Here is a 20,486-nt window from a genome sequence, read left to right as displayed (position 1 = left end):
TTCTAACAAAAATTTGAAATTTTGCCTTGGCAACTAACTAAAAAAAAAAATTTTAATAAATAAAATGTTTAAGTAGAGTAAAAGTCGAAGTATTAAAATTACAAAAATGAAAACGTAAATAATAATAAATTAAAGCTAAATATAAATATTTGAAAAAAATGAATGAAACGACAAAAGCACAAAAATTATTAAAACAAACTAAAACTGAATATATAAAATTAAAGCTGATTCAAAATATGAATAAATACTATAACAGTATAAAGCAAATTATACTAAAAGAACACAATACCACTAATCTTGTAACATATTTTAAGTAATATTTAACCACATATTCAAACTAATTTTGTGTTTACTTAAAAATTTTTGGTATTTCATGAACTCAAACATGTATATATATATATAATATATTATATACAGGGATTGAAATTAACTTTTTTACTCACCAGCCAATTTGGCTACTAAATTTTTAAGTTACCGGCCATTCATAACTTCTACCAGCCAACAAAAACTCCGAAATAAACCAACAGCTTAAGGCTGTCTACATGACAAAGCGACTGTTGCAAATAATTTTGTGTCGGTACTAAGGGTGTGCGATATTGACAAAAAATTATATCTCAATATTTTCTGGGATTTTATTGATAAAGATAATTAGACAATATTTTGCAGAGTGTGTTGTGCCGATATCTTAAGGATACCGTGGACAGCTGACTCCTAAAGTTTCAGTTCACAGCAGTGATAGAAATTAATCTTTTCCAATACGTTTAGATTGATTTTTACCTTTTATGGGCATTTTTACCTTTATAAATCCATTTTTACTAAAAGTGTGCATCATCTTTTGAGTCAAATTCTTACATTTAATCAGGCAGTTATAACAATACTACATTTAGGCTGTTACTAAACAAATGAAATCATTATCAATAAAATTCATCTTTGCAGAAGTTGAATATGAAGGGGCATTTAGATAGATTTACACATGTTAATGCAGCTTAGAGGGACATGGCATGCTTTAACCTGCAGTTACAAATGCATAAATAATGTTTTGATATTTTAAACATGAAATGTTGAATAGTGATATTTAAATTATTAAAAAAATTAAAAGATACTTTAAATGTGAAATGAAATCCACCAGTAAGTGGCAGCAAGTCACTGTTACGTGAGTCATTGCGAATGAACCATATCATTTAAACGGTTGATTTTGCTCAGAGACGCAAAACAGTGCTGTGGCTGTGTTTGGAATGTTTTCTGTTGGCGAAATAACGCAAAAAAAGCCAATATGGTGTCTAAAACATAAGTCTCTTGATATTAACATATTGTTTATTGAACTGTTGTAGAAAATCAATATCACATTTGTAACCATGCTGATTTTTATAATTTTTTTAAACCGCACTCTTCGTGTGATATTAACTACATGAATTGATATAAATCTCTTCTTTTCATTTTCCAACCCCCTTATCTTGAATTATGTGATCATTTGTAATGCATATTAACAGACTGAATCATACAGTGAAAGAATGCACTCTAAATGCGCACAGCACAAAGTTAGTCTAACCAGACTACATCACGTCGCGTATGCGTGCACTTTGTAACTTAGGTGTGTTTTGTTTGGTTTTTGCAATATACTCGATAATATTTCCGCTAAACCTGCGCAGATTTGGCTTGCATGAACTTCCCAAAGAAATTAATGAGTGAACATAACTTACGAAAAGTAACCCGCCAAACTGGCTAGTGATTTGACAACATTACCCGCCACAGCTGATTTTTACCCGCATTTGGTGGGTTGGCGGGTGTTAATTTCAAACCCTGATTATATATATTTATATAAAATATATAAATGATTACAGCATGCAGTGTGGAAACCTGTGAAAAACAAATGTATTGCCATTCAAGCATTCAGCATGTGCTCATATAACGGTGTTTTTTGGTCAAGAGGGGTTCTGAATACCCAATATAGTGATAATATCACATTGATAATAATGAGAAATGTTTCTTGAGCATCAAATCAGCATATTAGAATGATTTCTGAAGGATCATGTGACACTGAAGACTGAAGTAATGATGCTGTAAACTCAGCTTTGTATCACATTAATAAATTACATTTTAAAATCTAATAAAATACAAAACCATTTTAATAATATTCACAGTATTACTGTTTTTTTGTATTTTTAATCACATAAATACAGCCTAAGTAAGCATAAAAGATGATTCTTTCAAAAACATTTCAATTTTTAAAAACATTTTAAAAATCTTACTGACCACAAACAATAGTGTATGCAATAATTTCAATCATTCTAATTAACTACATACTGTAAATAAGCGGGATTTTTAAAAAGTAAAATAATTTCACAGAGCATAAAGACAAGCAGATGCTGTTACAGAGGTGTTTGTTGCAATGCAATGTTTTGGGATAACATAACCAAAAGGTGCCTGTCAAGTTACTGACAAATTCTTTACGCAGACATTTATTTCCATTTTATAAGTAGTCAGGGTTAAGGTAATGTCTATTACATATCTCCCTGATCGTGAGCGATCTGGCCTCTGTAATAAACACTGAGTTGTCAAACTCCTCCGGGATGGTCCCTCCAACGGGGCCAGCCAAGGTCACGAGCACCTGTCTCAGCCAAGTGGGGCTGGCATGGGCTCTGCTTCATCTTCTCCAATATCATCACACAGCACTCCATCACGATCCAGAGACTTCACTGAACCCACAGGGATCCCAGACTACGGCCAAGCCAAACACTGCTTCACCCAGCTCAAATCAGCCGAATACCATTCTTACAAACCACAGTCTACACATAAATGTCGCTAATGTAACAATATCCAGAAATCCACCCGCCGTTCGATACCTCTCATTGATGTTATTCTGAAAAACAAGCATAACACTTGGGCCCTGTGATGCAGTCATATCCAGTCAGGCCCGTAACCAGCTATGAGGCCACCGAGGTCCGGACCTCTGTAAATTTTTCATGTCCAAAAATAACATTTGTTCTTTGAATGACTACTTTGCTGTTAAACTCCTCATATAAATGTCTGCATGACATGTATAATTCAGTTTAGACAGTTTGCAAGAATGTTTAGCGTCCCTGTTATGAAAATGATCGCTGCGAGATGCTGGCGGAGTGAACGAGGCTTGAGAGAGATCCAGCTATTATAAGCGTTTTTGGACTTGTTTTTCAACTTAATTTAACACTTCAGAAAGTTAATAAAGTTGTACGTTTCCGTTTAGAGTCAGCGATATCTTTATCTTATCTTATTTGCAAAAGATTGGAAATAATTTCGGTTTATTCTTATTTATTTATTTTTTATTTTTTGTTTGTTTTGGTATCAATATCTGGCAACACTGCATCGCCGGCACTTACACTCTTAAAAATAAAGGTTCTTCACGATGCCATAGAAGAACCTTTTTGTCTAAATGGTTCCATAAAGAACCTTTAACACCTGAAGAACCTTTCTGTTTCACAAAAGGTTCTTTAAGGCGAAATAAGGTTCTTCAGATTACTAAAAGTTAAGAAAGAAATGGTTCTTTAAAGAACCTTTGACTGAATGGTTCTTTGTGGAACCAAAAATGGTTCTTCTATGGCATCGCTTGAAGAACCTTTTGAAGCACCTTTATTTTTAAGAGTGTAAACTGAAAGCAATCAAAAAATACCATGGACAGGTTTTTGCTGACAGGATACGACATTCGGTAAGGGAAACGCAAAAATTATCATGATATTATCTGTCATAAACATTATCAATGCTGTCAAAAACAGTAACATTTAACACTAGTACACACAGATCTGTAGAACAAGTAGGTTACAGAATGAAATGAAATGAAATACGCAAAAACTAGCTATGAAGAAGTCTATGCCATGTCATTCAGTATAGTTAAATTTTCATAAATCATGCTATAAATATAAGAGCACTAGTCAAAGTTATTGTAGTTATGTATTGTTGCAATAAACAACTAATAAAAAAATACCCACCCTTAAATATAGTAAAGTATTAACAAATTTTGATGCAATAAATAGGGTATGATTTAAAAATAATCATCCCTCCAAAACCTTTCACAAACATCTACATGTCTGTCTCCTTTAAAGTGTTTATAGTGTATATAATGAGTTGTATTTGTAGGGGTTATTATAACACAATTCTTTAACACCAATTCTTTAACATCAACCCCCATCTCCCCGGACCTCACTAATTTTCAAAGCCTGGGTACGGCCATGTATCCAGTCATAAAAACTGAATTTACTGTATAACGCGGAATGTCACGGAATATGCCAATGTTTGGATGGATATATCAAAAGTAGGTCATTACACTTACATCAAAACGTGACTAGTGTCTGTGAATATTAACGCATAAATGCGGATTTATTTACGACACACACATACTGAAGCATGTTTTCAACCTCTGCTGCCTCAGTATACGAGTACATAAACACATGAACAATCTCTAAACTGCTCTGAGAGTCACTTCATGAGCATTTTACCATTTCTTTTGAGAAAAACTATCGTCAAATCATAATACAAGCAGAAACCTTAAGGTCTTTACAGCAACCCGTCAAAATAAAATATTAGTTTAACTTGAAGAAACTGTGACAGAAATATTACTTAATGTAATGATAGTACTGCTACTAAAAATAAAATTATTATTAAAACATTATTTTAAAAGGAATATTTACAAGAAAAAATTATTTACCAGAACTTCTTCAGCAGAAAAATTTAAATACACAACACAGCATTTCTGGAAAACTAAAAGAATAAATCAATTAAATAATAATAAAAAAAAAAATTTTTATAAAATCAATGAATTAGAGATGCTTTTGATTATTAATATTTAATGAAACCATTAAAATGGAATCCAGAAAAAAATGATTGAAAAGAGAATTTGGCAAAAATAAAACAGAATTTGGTAAAACATTGCTGTTTAATATTGGAGGTTTTATGATTTCAGTTAATTAGACATGCTTTTTGATGAGCACAATTTAATTTAACCATTAAAACAGAGTCTAGAAAATATGAAAATGGAAAAAAACGTAATCCAGAAAAATTTAAATGGAAAAGATAGAATTTGGGAAAAAATAACATGGATTTCATAGGGCCCTAATCATCACACCAATAAACCAGCTTATATAATGTAGCAATTTAAAGACTGTTTGAAGTTCAGTCCTGCACAGCCACCGGTAAATTGTCCTCCACGGCATCTTACCTGCCAGAATATGCTGTCGATTGTGTTTCCAAGGAAACCTTCCCGTGTTTCAGAGGACAGGAGCTTCGGTCCGAGTATCGTCATGAACTCATCAAAGTCCACCTGTCCATCACCTGAAAAATAAATTAACGTCAGAATCCTGCTCACAAATCCCAAAAGTTATATTTAAAATTGAAGGCATCATTTTATGACTGCAGGCATTAAAGGAACACGCCACTATTTTTGAAAATAGGCTCATTTTCCAACTCCCCTAGAGTTAAACAGTTGAGTTTTACTGTTTTCGAATCCTATAATAGGCTTATTGGAAGTTACCTAGCTGGGGACTATTTTCAGGCGCTGCGTAATATCATTGCGCCTGCTGCACCCATGGTATAGCAGCAAAGTTCCTTGATAATTATGCCAGAATGAGAGTATAGTTCCTAGCCATATCGGCCTAGAAAATCGCAACTTTTCATTTTCCGTCGGTCTTAGTACACGCTGTAACTACAGAAGAGTCAAGTTTTAAATAGGAAAAATATAGAAACTCTTTGTGGTCATTTTTGAGCGAGATGCTAACGGTCTAATCAGATTCAATGATCTATGCTAAGCTAAGCTAAAAGTGCTACCGCCAGACCCGGAGATCGGCTGAATGGATTTGAAAACGGTAAAACTCAACTGTTTAACTCTAGGGGAGTTGTAAAATGAGCCTATTTTCAAAAATAGTGGAGTGTTCCTTTAAAGGTGAGGCGTGTCATTTCTGAGCCCCTATCAATATTTTATTGGTAGTTGCTAGGGTGTTGTTGGTTTCTAAATTGCCAAAAATGTCCGGGTTTTGGCTTTATTTTTCATATTTACATGCTTTACAGTCCTCAAACATTATATATACACGTATTTGTATTGCTTTGACCATTCTCTGTAGATCCCACCTTCTTGCACGCCACGATTGGTCGATTATGTACAATACCTGCATGCTATTGGTCAAACTACTTTTCAGTCATTACAACTCTTAAAAACATTGGTTCCAAAATAACCTTTTTGTAGTGAAAAGTTCTTAAAAGAACAATATTTTCTTACTGTGAAGAATATATAAAGAACCTTTTTTCCAATATAATGAACCTTTAGTGGTTCCATGGATGTTTGAGGTTCTTCATGGAACCAATGACGCCAATAAAAAAACTTTTATTTTTAAGAGTGCAGCTTCGGCAAGTATTAAAACGATGAGAATACAGAGCCAAAACAGACATTTTAGGCAATTTAGAAATCCCGACCAGGACATGTCTGGGGAAAAAAAGACAAATGCTCATCATTTTTGTTCATAAGTATTGCTTTAGCAAGCATCAGTAATAATTATATACAAAAAAAAAAAGAACGCCAAACACCTCTACTGCCAATCTTACAGACGAGAAGACTCAATCATTAGTTTGAAATTAACATATAAGATTGTTGGAAACACCACAGGGCCACACTGGGATATGATGAAGTATATTAACATTGAAACACACTCACTTCACCTTTAGGAGAGTAAATATATGATAACACACCACAGCTAAACAGACTAACACATCAGCTATTATGAGCAATCAGTCTAAAAATTAAATAAAAATGTAAACATGCTTTCAAAAGTGCTTGAATGAGTGTGACCTGTGCTTGCAGAACTACTTATTGGCTTCCTCAGACAATAGCGCTCCTGAAGATGACTCAATGTGACAAACTTTAGCTGAACTCTGAACATTGATGTGAATCATTGGATTACGTCTGCTGGCCACATTCATCTGATGTCTGGCCGTTCGGCTCACTGCAGGTGACTATGGCCAGGGATCATATCTCTTGAATATACAGATATGCTGACAGTGATGAAGGTCAATTTGAGTCATTATGATTTTTATCCCACTTTTTTTTTTTTTTTCAAATGACAGCCCATCACACTATGTACTTGACACTATGTACTATGAACTTCAGAAGCAGTATTTATTTAGGAATACTAAAGAAGGTCAAAACCTTAATAACAATAACAGAATGTAAAATATTTTGCTATCGGGCAGCAGTGTAACAATTGAACACTGCTTGCAACTTCTCTCATTTCTCATCATCCCACTTAATTCTTTTTGGCTGCTAATACTACTGAGATAGTCACATTATTTAGTCCCATTATGTAATTTTTAGAGTCTTTCTACAATAGCAAAATATATAATAATAAAAAAATATATAATAATAATATATATAATTTATGATTTTTTTTATTTATTATTTGGTATTATTTATGTAAAGCAAAATATTGTAAAATAAAACGTATTTTGTTCTTACATGTTAGGTTATGTGGAATAAACATTTAGATATCTTGCTTTTACTTTTTCCCTTCTAAACTTCTGACAATGTTTTTGTATATGCGTTTTCTGGGGGGTATTCCAGAAAGCAGGTTATGTGACATTCCTGGTATGTTTAAGTGCAAGTAAGCAGATAAACTCAGCTTTCGGTTCCAAAAACGGAGGTAACTTTTAGGGTATGTAAGTAGCCATAGCAACTGTCTGAACATAACCTGCTCCGGAGTAGGTTATGTTTCAGGGTTAGTTTACTTCAGAGCTATCGGCACATGGTTCACCTACTGATGAGACTCCAGAGCGCGTGACAGATTGTGCACAATATTGTATATTATTACAATACAGTTATGTAATATACTATATACACAGATATAGATATAGTTGTATGATATATGTTAAAGCATTTTATTTTATTGGCATATATAATAGTTATCTGTATAAATTATAAAACACTATTATGACAAGGTAATGTTTAATTTATTATATTATATATATTTATTTCATTTTATTGTCATCTCACAGATCATGGATCAGCATTTTCTATGATGTATTTCTATAATAAAAATACACATCTTATATGACTTATGATATAATTAGCATCAAACAAACAATATAATTCTTATTCTCAAGGATTAAAGATTAAATGGAAAATGATTTCACAACCACCAGTTAGGTGGCAATATGAACCAAGTACGCAAGTATGATTCGTCACTCTGTTGACAATGTCTTGCGTGTTAACCAGGAACATGGGTTGAATGAACTTACTCTCGGATGCGTTTTTGGAACCAGCATACCTCGAGTAAGCAAGGTTTGGGTTAATCAACCGAGAGTTCAGGGTTTAGCAGACAGTAAGTTAACCTTGCTTTCTGGAATACACCCCTGTTCTCTCCTGTTATGTTGTGATATTTCCCCTTCAAAAATCAAGGATTGATCATTCTTAAAGAAATAGTTCACCCAAAAAATTAAAATTCTGTCATAATTTAACCACACTCAAGCTGTTCCAAACCTGTATGAGTTTCTTTCAGCTGTTGAACACAAAAGAAGATATTTCAAAGAATGTTGGTACTCAAACAGATGCGGGTAGCCATTGACTTTAATACTATTTTTCTCCATACTATGGAAGTCAATGGCTCTCGTCAACTGTTATGATGACAGAAGTTTCATTTTTGGGTGACCTATCCTTTTAAATCATAATTATTAGTATTTGTTATGTTTACACCTAAAAGCTCAATATTTCAACTATGTTATGGAAAATAGTTTTTTCCCCCTCAAATATTTTAGCACAAATAGATTTGGCCATTTGCTTTATGACAAATATATATATATATATATATCATAACCAAGAGCTCATGTATTTTATTTTATTCAACAATCTCTCAAACAGCATATATGTCACTGATGTTCATGCTCATGCTGTTTAATATTATAGATTCATGGCTTTAGGTTCAAAGTAAAAGAGTCTAGTTCTCTGATCCTGATAAAATGTCCTCAGACGACTAGGCAAAGACTCTGACTCCCAAAAAAAAAAAAAAAAAAACTTGATTAAAATGTGATGAAAATTTTATTAAAGCAGAATTTAGCTGTCATAAAAATTAATGTGTGGCCCCTAATCTAAAGTGAACAGCCTGAAATCAAAGGTAATGTCCAGTTACTGTTTTAAGACCATATGCTAATGAAGCAGGAAAATATTACTGCTTTATTAATTCATTTCCACTTAAACTCCTCGTACAAAAAAAAGAGTCTTCGCTACAGATTCACTAAAAAATATGTCAGGCCCAGAAGCCTGTAGATTAGTTCTGCTGGCTTAGAGGGATGAAACTGAAGCAGATTGCTTTGAGAATTAAAAACTCAGTAAAATAAACATGGTGACAATCGACAATCTTTCGTGTCCAGAAAGTGTAGTAGCTGAATCTTTATGAATATGAGTTCAAATCAGAGCATCATATACACATGGACGCTCCTGTCAAAACTCACTGATATTATCAGATCTTCAAACATTTGCGATTTTTATATACACTATATATACACTACTGTTCAAAAATTGGGAAACATTTTAAGAAAAAAAGCTCTCAATCAGTAAGACACATTTCAAATAAATGCTGTTCTTTTGAACATTGAAATGGGAAATGTATCATGGTTTCCACAAAAATATTAATCAGCACAACTCTTTTCCACATTAATAATATAATGAAGGCAATTCTGTATATTAGAATGATTTCTGAAGGATCATGTAACTCTGAAGACTGGAGTAATGATCTTGAAAATTCTAATTTGCATCACACGAATAAATAATATTTGAAAATATATTCAAATAGAAAACAGTGATTTTCAATTGTAATGATATTTCACAATATTACTTTTTACTGTACTTTTAATCAAATAAATGCATAGAAGACAATAGCATTCAATAGCATTATAAAATCTTACAGACTCCAAACTTTCAAATGGTAGTGTATACATTATATACTTAATATAAATCATACTGAGAGTGAAAAAGTGTAATACAAGGTTATCTGAGTCTATGTGTGTGAGTCAGGTTTACGTACATTGTGGGGACCAGCTAATGATGGGAAATAGATGGGAAAACAGCTAAATAAATGTGCATGCTAAATACTGTCACTGAGGTATAAAAAATATCATTTCTGCAATAAAAAACTAATAGAAGTCAATGACAATTTCCACCAATGACAGCAAAGCAAATGTGTGTTGGTGAGTAGAGGAACTCACCATCCATGTCCAATCTCTGCATAATGATTGCCAGCTCCACTTCACTGGGCATGTACCCTAGTGAGCGCATGGCCATGCCAAGCTCCTGCTTGGAGATGAACCCATTGCCATCCCGATCCAGGACCCTGAACGCCTCCCGGATCTCTGCCAAGACAAACAAGTGTGTGACTCAACACCTCAGGTGGCTTCCCATCATAAGACATCTCACTGGTCGTCCTCCACTGAGCAATGATTGCAGTGATTTGCCACCTTCTCTGCACCTGCTATTACACCAGTGGCGACACACACTGCTGTGCTGCTTCTTTCCTCAAAACACTTGTCAGATTCTTACTTTACTGTTCATTTCACTGCTGAAAACAGCAATAAATATCTGAATTTTTACCAGCCACACAAACACATCTTAAGGCCAGGTTTTTTCTTTTGATATCTGCTCTACAGAGGAGGACTCTGCCTCTGAAATGCATATATATCTCGAAACGTGGAGACGAGGAGTTGGCTCCATCAAATGCATATTTTATAAACGATTCTTCTGCGAGGAGAAAACTTGTGGCAGCAAAGGATTGGTGTTTTAAAATAGAGCTCGAGTGTCACATCTCTGAAGAACACTACGGTTGCGCTACATGCTCGAGCACACAGCAGTACATTTGGTCATTTTGCCTACGTATAACAGCATTTGAAGTCAGGCAACCTGGGAATTAACACACAGGAAACAAAAGCTTTGACGACACGCTGCTCTATTCTCATCCATCTAAATCAAGACTTAAGACTGCACATTATCACAGCAACAAGTTATGCAGTTATGCCAGGGTCACAGCCTATATAAAATTATCCGTTTGATGAGAAAAAGCTATTTGAAAAATAGTATATGATTTTTTATATGATATTATGATATGTATATATAATATGATATTTTGCCTTTTCTTTTTTGATGTATCCTGGACAGTATGACTGATAGGCTACTATACTATTTCTATTACAATAATTGTATTCTAAGTCATTGAACAATTCCATTAAACACGAAATTAGGGTTCCTAACTTCCAAATTTTTTAAAATTAATATTAATTATTTTTTCCATGACATATGCAGTTGTTTCCATCCAGACTAGGGAATGTTTTAACAATTTTATAATGAATTTAGAGATTTCTGTTTGATTTCCTTTTTCAAATTCTTTGTTGAGGTCATATATTCAGTTATTCATTTGGTAAGACAAAAAGCTATTTTAAAAATAAAATGTGCTTTTTATATTAAAAACATCATCATCAGCAACCAACCAACAAACCAACCAACTGGCGAACAATTATTTATCCTTATCCTGAACAGTGTGAAATTTTTTTAAAGAATTTCCATTATGTTTTCCATTATATTTTGACATTACAATATGTTTTTGGACTCAGGAATTTGTGAACAGTTTTATAAAGATTTCTGGGTCAAATTTTTTGAATTACTAGATTTAAATAACTTTCTAGAGGACAAAGATCTCCAATAAGACAAAAACACCCTGAGATTGGATTACTTCTCAATGGATGATTCAATGCCCCTTCTCCCCTTCAGGAAGACGATTTTGAAAAAAAATTAGCTAGTAATATATACTATCCAAAGAATCCCAAAGCACTCCTCATTGAAAAGACTGATGTTATCAGTCATCAAATTTTACTCTACAAAAGGGCTCATGAAAAACCATATCTAGTAAGATATTGGAATGCTTTAGAGCAAAGCATGACTATAAAAATCAATACTGACAAAAGAAACACACATTTACATGATTTTTAAAACTGTATTAATTTCCAAGACCTTTCCAGTTGTGAAAATCATTGAAATTCCCTTATATTTACAGTCAAATAATCTGCAACTCAAACCAAATCAGGATCAATCAGGCAGATGAGGTACCTACTGTACATAACAATAAGCATTGTCAGGAGGACAATATCTCCAAAGACATTCATCAACCATTACATGTTTTATACTGTCACAATTACAGCCACACAAATGGCTTTTATATCAACAGCTATGGACATTTACACTGACAATTATGTTTCAGAGCCAATTAAGAACATCTGTCTTAGGAAAAGGAAGTTCATAATTGTTATTCCTCACAGACACACACACATGCAAGAAGACTTTAGGAGCGCTACAAAGTGTTTGCACAGTAAAGGCATTAGATTTGTTTTTGTATAGAGGCAAACTCATGAATATATGCATAAAGAGTCTGTTGCGGATGTAAAGCCTGTTTGAACACAACCTTCAGAAACATTTTGTCCTCTCAATTCTGGCTAATTGTCTGACAAGCACTGTTCATTTTAGAGATGAAAATGGCAGATGATGTAATAATCAATGTTTAGATCTAAAACCTGAAGATACAATGAGATTATGCTAAGATATATAATAGAAATGTCATTCTTTCTACAAATGTGCTCTTGACATGGCTTGAGACTACAAATCAAAGACAAATTATTATTCAGCAGTTTGCGAGCATAAAGAGAAAGAGATAGTTCACCCAAAAATTAACATTTATTAATTTACTCACCCTCAGGCCCCTGTAATTCATAGCCTCAAGTAAACGGTCTGGAATGATGTTCGGTTCACGAGCGAATCATTCTTTTGAACAAGTTCACCAAATCTGACTAAACCGCCTGAAACTGTTTGTGACTCAAGCGGAACAGATCTATAAGTTACTCAAACAAAACTCACTTTCGGACGTGCCCGACAGTCACTCCGACTGGAAAAATTAGCCAAAGTCCTGATGTATATGATCCTATGATGCCGGTTTTTGCCAACTCATTCAGTGCTCCAGTTACTCCACCAAAACTGAGTAAACGGCTCCGACTCGGACCGATGAGCCGGTTATTTGTGCAGGCGGGAACCAAGCACTTCAATAAAGGGGCAAAATGCTAGTTTTTATGGTTTCTCATTGTTTATGTAAAAAGGTGAGCTGATGAAGACAAGTTTATGCTTTAAACATGTAAAACATCCACGTTACACATCATTAGATGCAGTTTAATAATATCATTGCGTATACATTACGTAATTGCGCGATTATGTAAACAAACTGGCAAATCGGTTATTTGAACCAGTTCATTTACCTGAACTGTTCAAAAGAACCAATTTGCGGAAAAGAAACAGGCTTCCCTGTTTGCCTGAGGCTATATGTGACCTTGGACCACAAAACCAGACATATGGGTACATTTTTTGAAATTGAGATTTATACATCATCTGAAACCTGAATAAATTTGAGGGTGCAAAAAAATCGAAATATTGAGAAAATCGCATTCAAAGTTGTCCAAATGAAGTTCTTAGCAATGCATATTAATAATCAAAAATTAGGTTTTGATGTATTTATGGCAGGCAGTTTAGAAAATATCTTCATGGAACATGATCTTTACTTAAAGGGGTCATCGAATGCCCATTTTCCACAGTTTGATATGATTCTTTAGGGTCTTAATGAAAAGTCTAAAACATACTTTGGTTAAAATTTCTCAATGGTAGTGTAAAACAACACCCTTTTACCCTGTCAAAACAGCTCTGTTTACAGCAAGCCGTTTTGTTGCATGTTCCTTTAAACGCAAATGAGCTCTGCTCACCCAGCCCCTCTATTCCGAGCTGCTCTCTGAGAGACTGTAAACTTAAGCCGCATTCATCGTGAAACTTGCTAACTAGCACATTATTAGGAAAGGCAATTTGCAAAGATTCATAAAAAAATATATACTCACTTCTTCTGTAGGTGGGGCTGGATCACGAATGATTCGTGCGAACATAGTGATCCGAATGCATTTAGGTAGATCGGGGGCGCATTCTCTTCAAAAGTGAAAGTAATTCAGCACCTCAGATGTCAGGAGTAAATGACAACTGCTATGTTCATTATTACATCCAACAACAAAACACGTCAATCGCTTAGGAGCCATTGTTGTCTACAGCCACTCCAGCGTCGAAACAATGATGGACTGTTGACAGCTCACTCAGGGCGGAGCTGTGATAAAACCAAAGACTGACACCAATGTCAATCAACAATCGTGGGATGGGCCTGTGCAGAACTACGTCATTCTGCCAAGAATCTGAGATTGGCTTGATATGAGAAAGGGGTTTGGATTTATCGAGATGTTAAAAAAGCACTGGGTGGATTTTTATCATTATAGGCTGGTTGTGTACACACACTGCCAAGACACATTTCAGTTCAAACAACATGTAAAAGTGAATTTTGCATCCGATGACCCCTTTAATATCCTAATGATTTTTGGCATAAAAGAAAAATTTATCATTTTGACCCATACAATGTATTGTTGGCTATTGCTACAAATATACCCGTGCTACTTATGACTGGTTTTGTGGTCCAGGGTCACATATATTATATGTAATTGTAAATAATGTTTGTAAATAACATGTAAATTTAAATAACATTTAGTTTCTTGCACAGACCAAACATTTTGCTTTGTAAGACCTCAATATATCATCAGGAGCCAGGGGTATTAATTTTGTGTTGCCTTTACTATGAAAGTAACGGTAGCAGTTAACTTGCATTTTATGAATCACCAAGGACTGCAGTTTCAGCTAAAACATGTAGCTGTTCTACTGAAGAAAAAAAGTCACCCTACATCTTGGATGGCCTGAGGTTAAGTATTAACAGCTCATTTTTATTTTGCTTTTAACATCTGGGAAACCTTGCAAAAACTTTTTTGCTGCATATCAAATGCAGATTCAGTTAGATTTGTTCTGCATTTTAATACAGTAAGGACTCCAGAAATCTCTAACACAAGAGTATCGCTGTGATTAAGATGCTACAGACTATTTGCTGACCCCTCCTGATACGATCAATACAACATCAGCAGGGCTCCAGCAGCTGCATTTCACAGTTTGGACTGTTTCAGAGCAAAACCAACAAAGTCAATGACTTGTAGCAGCTCTGTATATCTGCAGATGCCCCGCGGTGTTAATATGTCACTTAAGCATTCATTTTCAGGCCTCAAGGGTTAAATGTATTTTTCTTCATGAGCTCCTTCCTGCTGACAAAGGCAGTGTTAATTGATTAGCGCTCTGCTTCACTCGCCCCGATTCATGATGAAGAGTGTTGGGGACGTATGGGCTTTGATCCTGATTTTTACACAATTTCTGACTTTTGATTTATGATTTAATGCCTGATTTACATATAAAAACCAAAAACACTTCAGGGTAACACTCTGTAATAGCCTTCATTAAAACGTTATTAATATAAAATTATATAATTCTTAAGGGATCAGTAATTCATTCTCATTCAAAAATGAATATACATGAGTACATAAATCAAAGTTAGATGACACTATTTATTATCCATTAAACACATAGGCTATCTAATAATATAATATAATATAATATAATATATGTTTTTTGTTTGCTTGTTTTGCTTTGCTCATAACTTTGTTCAAAACTATTAGTTACTTACCCTCACATTGACTTTTTGAACTGGGTTCGCAGAAAGAAACATTTGGTTTATATTAGTGATAAGACTGGCATTATTTAGCAATTTCACTTATAACTGTATACAGTACAATATGCTGCTAACTTTCCTCAAAAAAAATTATTAACAAAATTGAATCCTGGCATTTTTAAATCAGACATTTCTGAATAATTTTTCACAGTTTTTTTTTTAGCATTACTGTCACTACCGAAACATGGGATGTTTTGTCAAAAATGAGATGTTATGACAGTTTTTGGTTCAATGTACATTCAAACTACTGAATCCTTAACTTGGAAATCAGTATCAACTTTTTGCCTTTTACAGAGAAAAATTAGGATTCAAAATACAACAAATCTCATAAATTACACTTGAAATATTGTAAAAAAATTTAATTGTCATGGATTTACCTCTGAAATGTTTTTAGTAAAATAGCAAAAAAATATATATTTACAATCTAGATGAAAGCTAAATCTTAATAGGTCAAAATAACTCTTCTAATTAAATTATTATTAATGTGTTTCGGTAGTGACAAATTTTGGGAGAGGACAAATATTCCAAAACGTTCTGAAAATACAATATGATAATTAACTGCACAATTACTAGAAATACCTTGGATATTATACAATTTGCATACATACAAATTTTATGGGAAAAGACAAATTTTTTCAAGACGTTTCCAACTCTGACTTTGGACCAATTCAGTAGAATGGCCCATATATAACGCCTTCAGAATGCTTTTTTTTTTTTTTTATAAATAACCACTTAAATTTCAGTCTGTTCCTTACAAAAAGCTATCATATAACTTCAGAAGACTTGAAAAAGTTGACCATTTTTATGTTTTTTGTTTCTTTTTTTTATGAAAACAACTATGCATATACACAAAGAAAATTTATTCATTTTTGAGTGAACTATTCCTTTAATGAAAATAATTATAAAGTGTCACTTTGAGTGAACTATTCCTTTAATGAAAATTATTATAAAGTGTCACTCAACGCTGAATAACCAATTGGAATTTTAAGTCACACTCACAAAAAGTGGTTAAACGTTTTACCTTAAATAAAGTGCATATTTGTGTTAATGTCATGTAAGTTCATTGCTCACCATCTAGTTCCTCCACGGTGATGCTTGCGAGCTGTTCACTATTGCTGTGTTCGGACAGTGAGCGACTCAAATAGTTCCCCTTGTACAGCAATCCTGCCGTCACATGGTGGAACGGCATCTTCTCCCTGAGAGATAGAGCGAGCAGAAGAACATACTCAACCAACCAGACCAAAAAACAAGGCAATGATTTACACAAATCAAGATCCAAATTAGATTATGATAGAGCATGCTTAAGTTGATTATATGAAAATGATCATTATTGTCTCATGAAATGTCTCCACGGAGGGCTCATCCGTTATCACTTTGTTCAGCAGACATCAATGTACTTCCAATGTTCTGCTGCATTATTAAGTGAAGATCTTTTTGTAAAAGAATACAAAGGCTGTTTCTGTGCATATGAGGACTAAAGCTAATGAAACAAGTAGCCATAAAATGGCAAGCTATTAAAGCTGAAAGTGTACACTGGCCCTCTGCATTACCCTTGTGTTTGTGAACATATGGGTGGAGTCTTTAGTGTCTATGAAATCACAGTTATTGTTTACAGGTGTTTATTTAAGTGTCATAATATTCCTGCTGACACATGCACTTTTCATGTGAAAACTGCGTTTTCTCCTATATAAACTAGTGGTCTAACAATATGGGTTTTTATAATGGCTGATACCAATAACAAGAGACTAGGGTGAAGGATGGACAACATAATGCGGATATACTGTATACATAATACATAAATACTGCTGTTTAAAAGGTTGGGGTTGGCAATTTTTTTTTTTAATGTATTTGCTCACCAAGGCTGCATTTATTTGATTTAAAAAATACAGTAAAAACAGTAATATTGTGAAATATTATAACAATTTAAAATAAATGTTTTCTATTTGAATATATTTGCAAAATGTAATTTATTCCTGTGATTGAAAACTGGATTTTCAGTAGTCATTAGTCCTCAGTGTCACATTATCCTTCAGAAATCATTTTAATATGTTGATTTACAGCTCAAGAATATTTTTTTATTATTAACAATGATTAAAACAGTTGTGCTGCTTAATATTTGTTTAATCTGCGAAAAATATATTGTAACAATATTTATAAAATATTTTGTAATGTCTTTACTGTCATGTTTTACCAAATGAATGTTAAAATATTCATTTATAATATATATATATATATAAATAAATTAAAATATATACAAAGTAAAGCTTTTGAAATTATTTTTCTTTTCTTTTTTTTCTTACTGGCCCCAAACAATGTGTGATTTTTATAATATGAACTAAAAAATGGTAACACTTTGTTTTAGTGTCCTTCTTACATGTTACTTGTACTTACTATAGTGATGAATTATGCATAATTTTAAGCAACCAACTGTAAATCAAATGCTAACCATTTTGTAAGTACATGTTGTTAATAAATATTACTCTGTATTTAATTGTATAATTGCACTGTAACAAGGACACCATAAAATAAAGTGCAACCAAAACATTTAAATAAAAAAAAAGCCAGTAATTAAAAATAAAGCTAGATTAGATTTTGTATCTGAAACTATGCATAATGACCATTTGTCTTCATCAGTCAGATACAGGTCAATATGATATTCTCAGAATGGCTACATAATGGACAGTATATTGATCCTATCACTAATATAAACTGAATAACTCTGCAAACTCAAAGCAACAGTCATTATACTAAACAAATGTATGCAGAGTTCAAGAAGTCAACATAACAATAACCACAAATCAAACTGGAATTGCTCTTTATATGGAAATCTCTCGTTTCTCAGATTTCATGGTTAGCATGAGCAGAAATTCTCTATTAATTATTCAGCACAGTTACAGCCATGGGAATCATTTTAATAGAATGGCGTCAGATAGAGACATGAGACAGAGTTTCTCTCAGTAACAGGGCTCCGTGTTGATTAGTATGAAGTGAGTGCCTTTCGAAAACGTGAGTTTTAAAAACGGGCTTGAGTGTCAAAAGCCCACTCAAAACGCACAGCACTCCACATCCTGCAGGCCGTTTCACAGATCAAGGATTCTGTGCATATCAAGAACTCCCACAAACAAACCCACTGAAGGCTTTACTGTAGCTCCTGGCTCACGGCCCATGTGACAGCCGCCAACCATGCACTAGCCATTATTAAAATGCATTCAAAAATAAATATAAATCAAGCTTTCAACAATGTAAGATTGTCTAGATTAGGCTTAGAGTTAAAGTGGCAGAGAAAGCACAACTGACCACAGCATTTGACTTACTTACAGAAGTTGAGTGTTTATGGGTTTTTCTATATCTGATGCTAATAATGATATCTAGAGAGTAGGCTGGCTGTTTAATACTGATACACTTTATAACATAGGTTTGTGGCTTTTTTATGATTTATTTTATTTTACAGCATAACAATGACCCACTATATATTTACGATGAACTTCATTATATGTATATATAATTTTGTCTTATTATATACTATTGGGGGGGGGGGGGATTTGTCTTTTCTCTTATGTTCACCAAAACTGCCTTAAATCAAAAGTAGTAAATCAGTAATATTGCAAAATATTATTACAATCTAAAATAATTATTTTATATTTAATCATGTTAAAATGTATTTTATTGCTGTGATACAAAGCTACGGAAGTTCTAAGCGGCCATGCATAATTTTTTTTTCCTTCTTGTTTTCTTGTTATAACGACTTATTTTCTCGTTATATCGACATAACGAGAGTTGTTTTCTCGTTATAACGACTTATTTTCTCGTTATATCGACATAACGAGAGTTGTTTTCTCGTTATAACGACTTAATTTTCTCGTTATATCGACATAACGAGAGTTGTTTTCTCGTTATAAAGACTTAATTTTCTCGTTATATCGACATAACGAGAATTGTTTTCTCGTTATAACGATTTAATTTTCTCGTTATCTCGACAAAGTTTTTTTTTTTTTTTACAATGATTGTTTGATCTACTGTTGTTATAGTAATGAACTCAATCTGATGGACAGATAAACCATAACGAGAAATAATGAGAAAATAAGTCGTTATAACGAGAAAATAAGTCGTTATAACGAGAAAACAACTCTCGTTATGTCGATATAACGAGAAAATAAGTCGTTATAACGAGAAAACAACTCTCGTTATGTCGATATAACGAGAAAATAAGTCGTTATAACGAGAAAACAAGAAGGGAAAAAATAAATAATGCATGGCCGCTTAGAACTTCCGTACAAAGCTGAATTTTCAGCATCATTACTTCAGTCTTCAGTGTCACATGATCCTTCAGAAATCATTCTAATATGCTAATTTGGTGCTCAAGGCATATTTCTTATTATCATCAATGTTAAAAACAGTTGTGCTGCTTAATATTTTTGTGGAAACCGTGACACATTTTGTTTCTAGAATTTGTTGAAGAACAGAAAGTTTGAAAGAACAGCATTTATTTGAAAATAAAGATCTTTAGTAAGAATGTAAAAAATCTGTATTAATACTTTTGATCAATTTAATGCATCATTGCTGAACAATTCTTTCAAAATAAAAATCCATAAAATCTTACTGACCCCAGATATATACTCAATAAAAAGCTTTCATTAGACTACTGTCTACTGAGTCTTCAACTCATGTGAACTGATTTAAAAAATTTCCAAAAATGCATTGATTTATTTATCGGTGAAATACTTTTTAAATTAGTGAGTAGACCTTACAAATCTCTCCCTTGTCTGTCATGTTATGCTGATTTACTGAGATTTACTCCCTTCAGCAGAGCTAAAAGCA

At 33.3% G+C, this 20,486-nt stretch overlaps 1 protein-coding gene across 2 annotated transcripts in view; it reads right to left on the bottom strand.

Annotated features, from left to right (window-relative positions):
• The window catches only part of LOC107582596 (calcium-binding protein 8-like), a 56,693-nt gene that overhangs the window by 31,162 nt on the left and 5,045 nt on the right, over positions 1-20,486 (bottom strand). For both annotated transcript variants that reach the window (XM_016268499.1, XM_016268498.1), the window contains exons 2-4: positions 16,740-16,864; positions 10,213-10,356; positions 5,189-5,301 (exon numbers count right to left, since the gene is read on the bottom strand). In XM_016268499.1, the coding sequence (XP_016123985.1) occupies positions 5,189-5,301; positions 10,213-10,356; positions 16,740-16,857 (375 nt within the window). In that variant the 5' untranslated portion in view covers positions 16,858-16,864. The remainder of the gene's footprint in view (positions 1-5,188; positions 5,302-10,212; positions 10,357-16,739; positions 16,865-20,486) is intronic.

The sequence above is a fragment of the Sinocyclocheilus grahami genome, unplaced genomic scaffold, assembly GCF_001515645.1.
Source record: "Sinocyclocheilus grahami isolate Dianchi unplaced genomic scaffold, SAMN03320097.WGS_v1.1 scaffold46.1, whole genome shotgun sequence".
Taxonomy (NCBI): domain Eukaryota; kingdom Metazoa; phylum Chordata; class Actinopteri; order Cypriniformes; family Cyprinidae; genus Sinocyclocheilus; species Sinocyclocheilus grahami.
The sequence above is the reverse complement of the archived record's forward strand: the minus strand, read 5'-3'. Positions and strand labels throughout refer to the sequence as shown.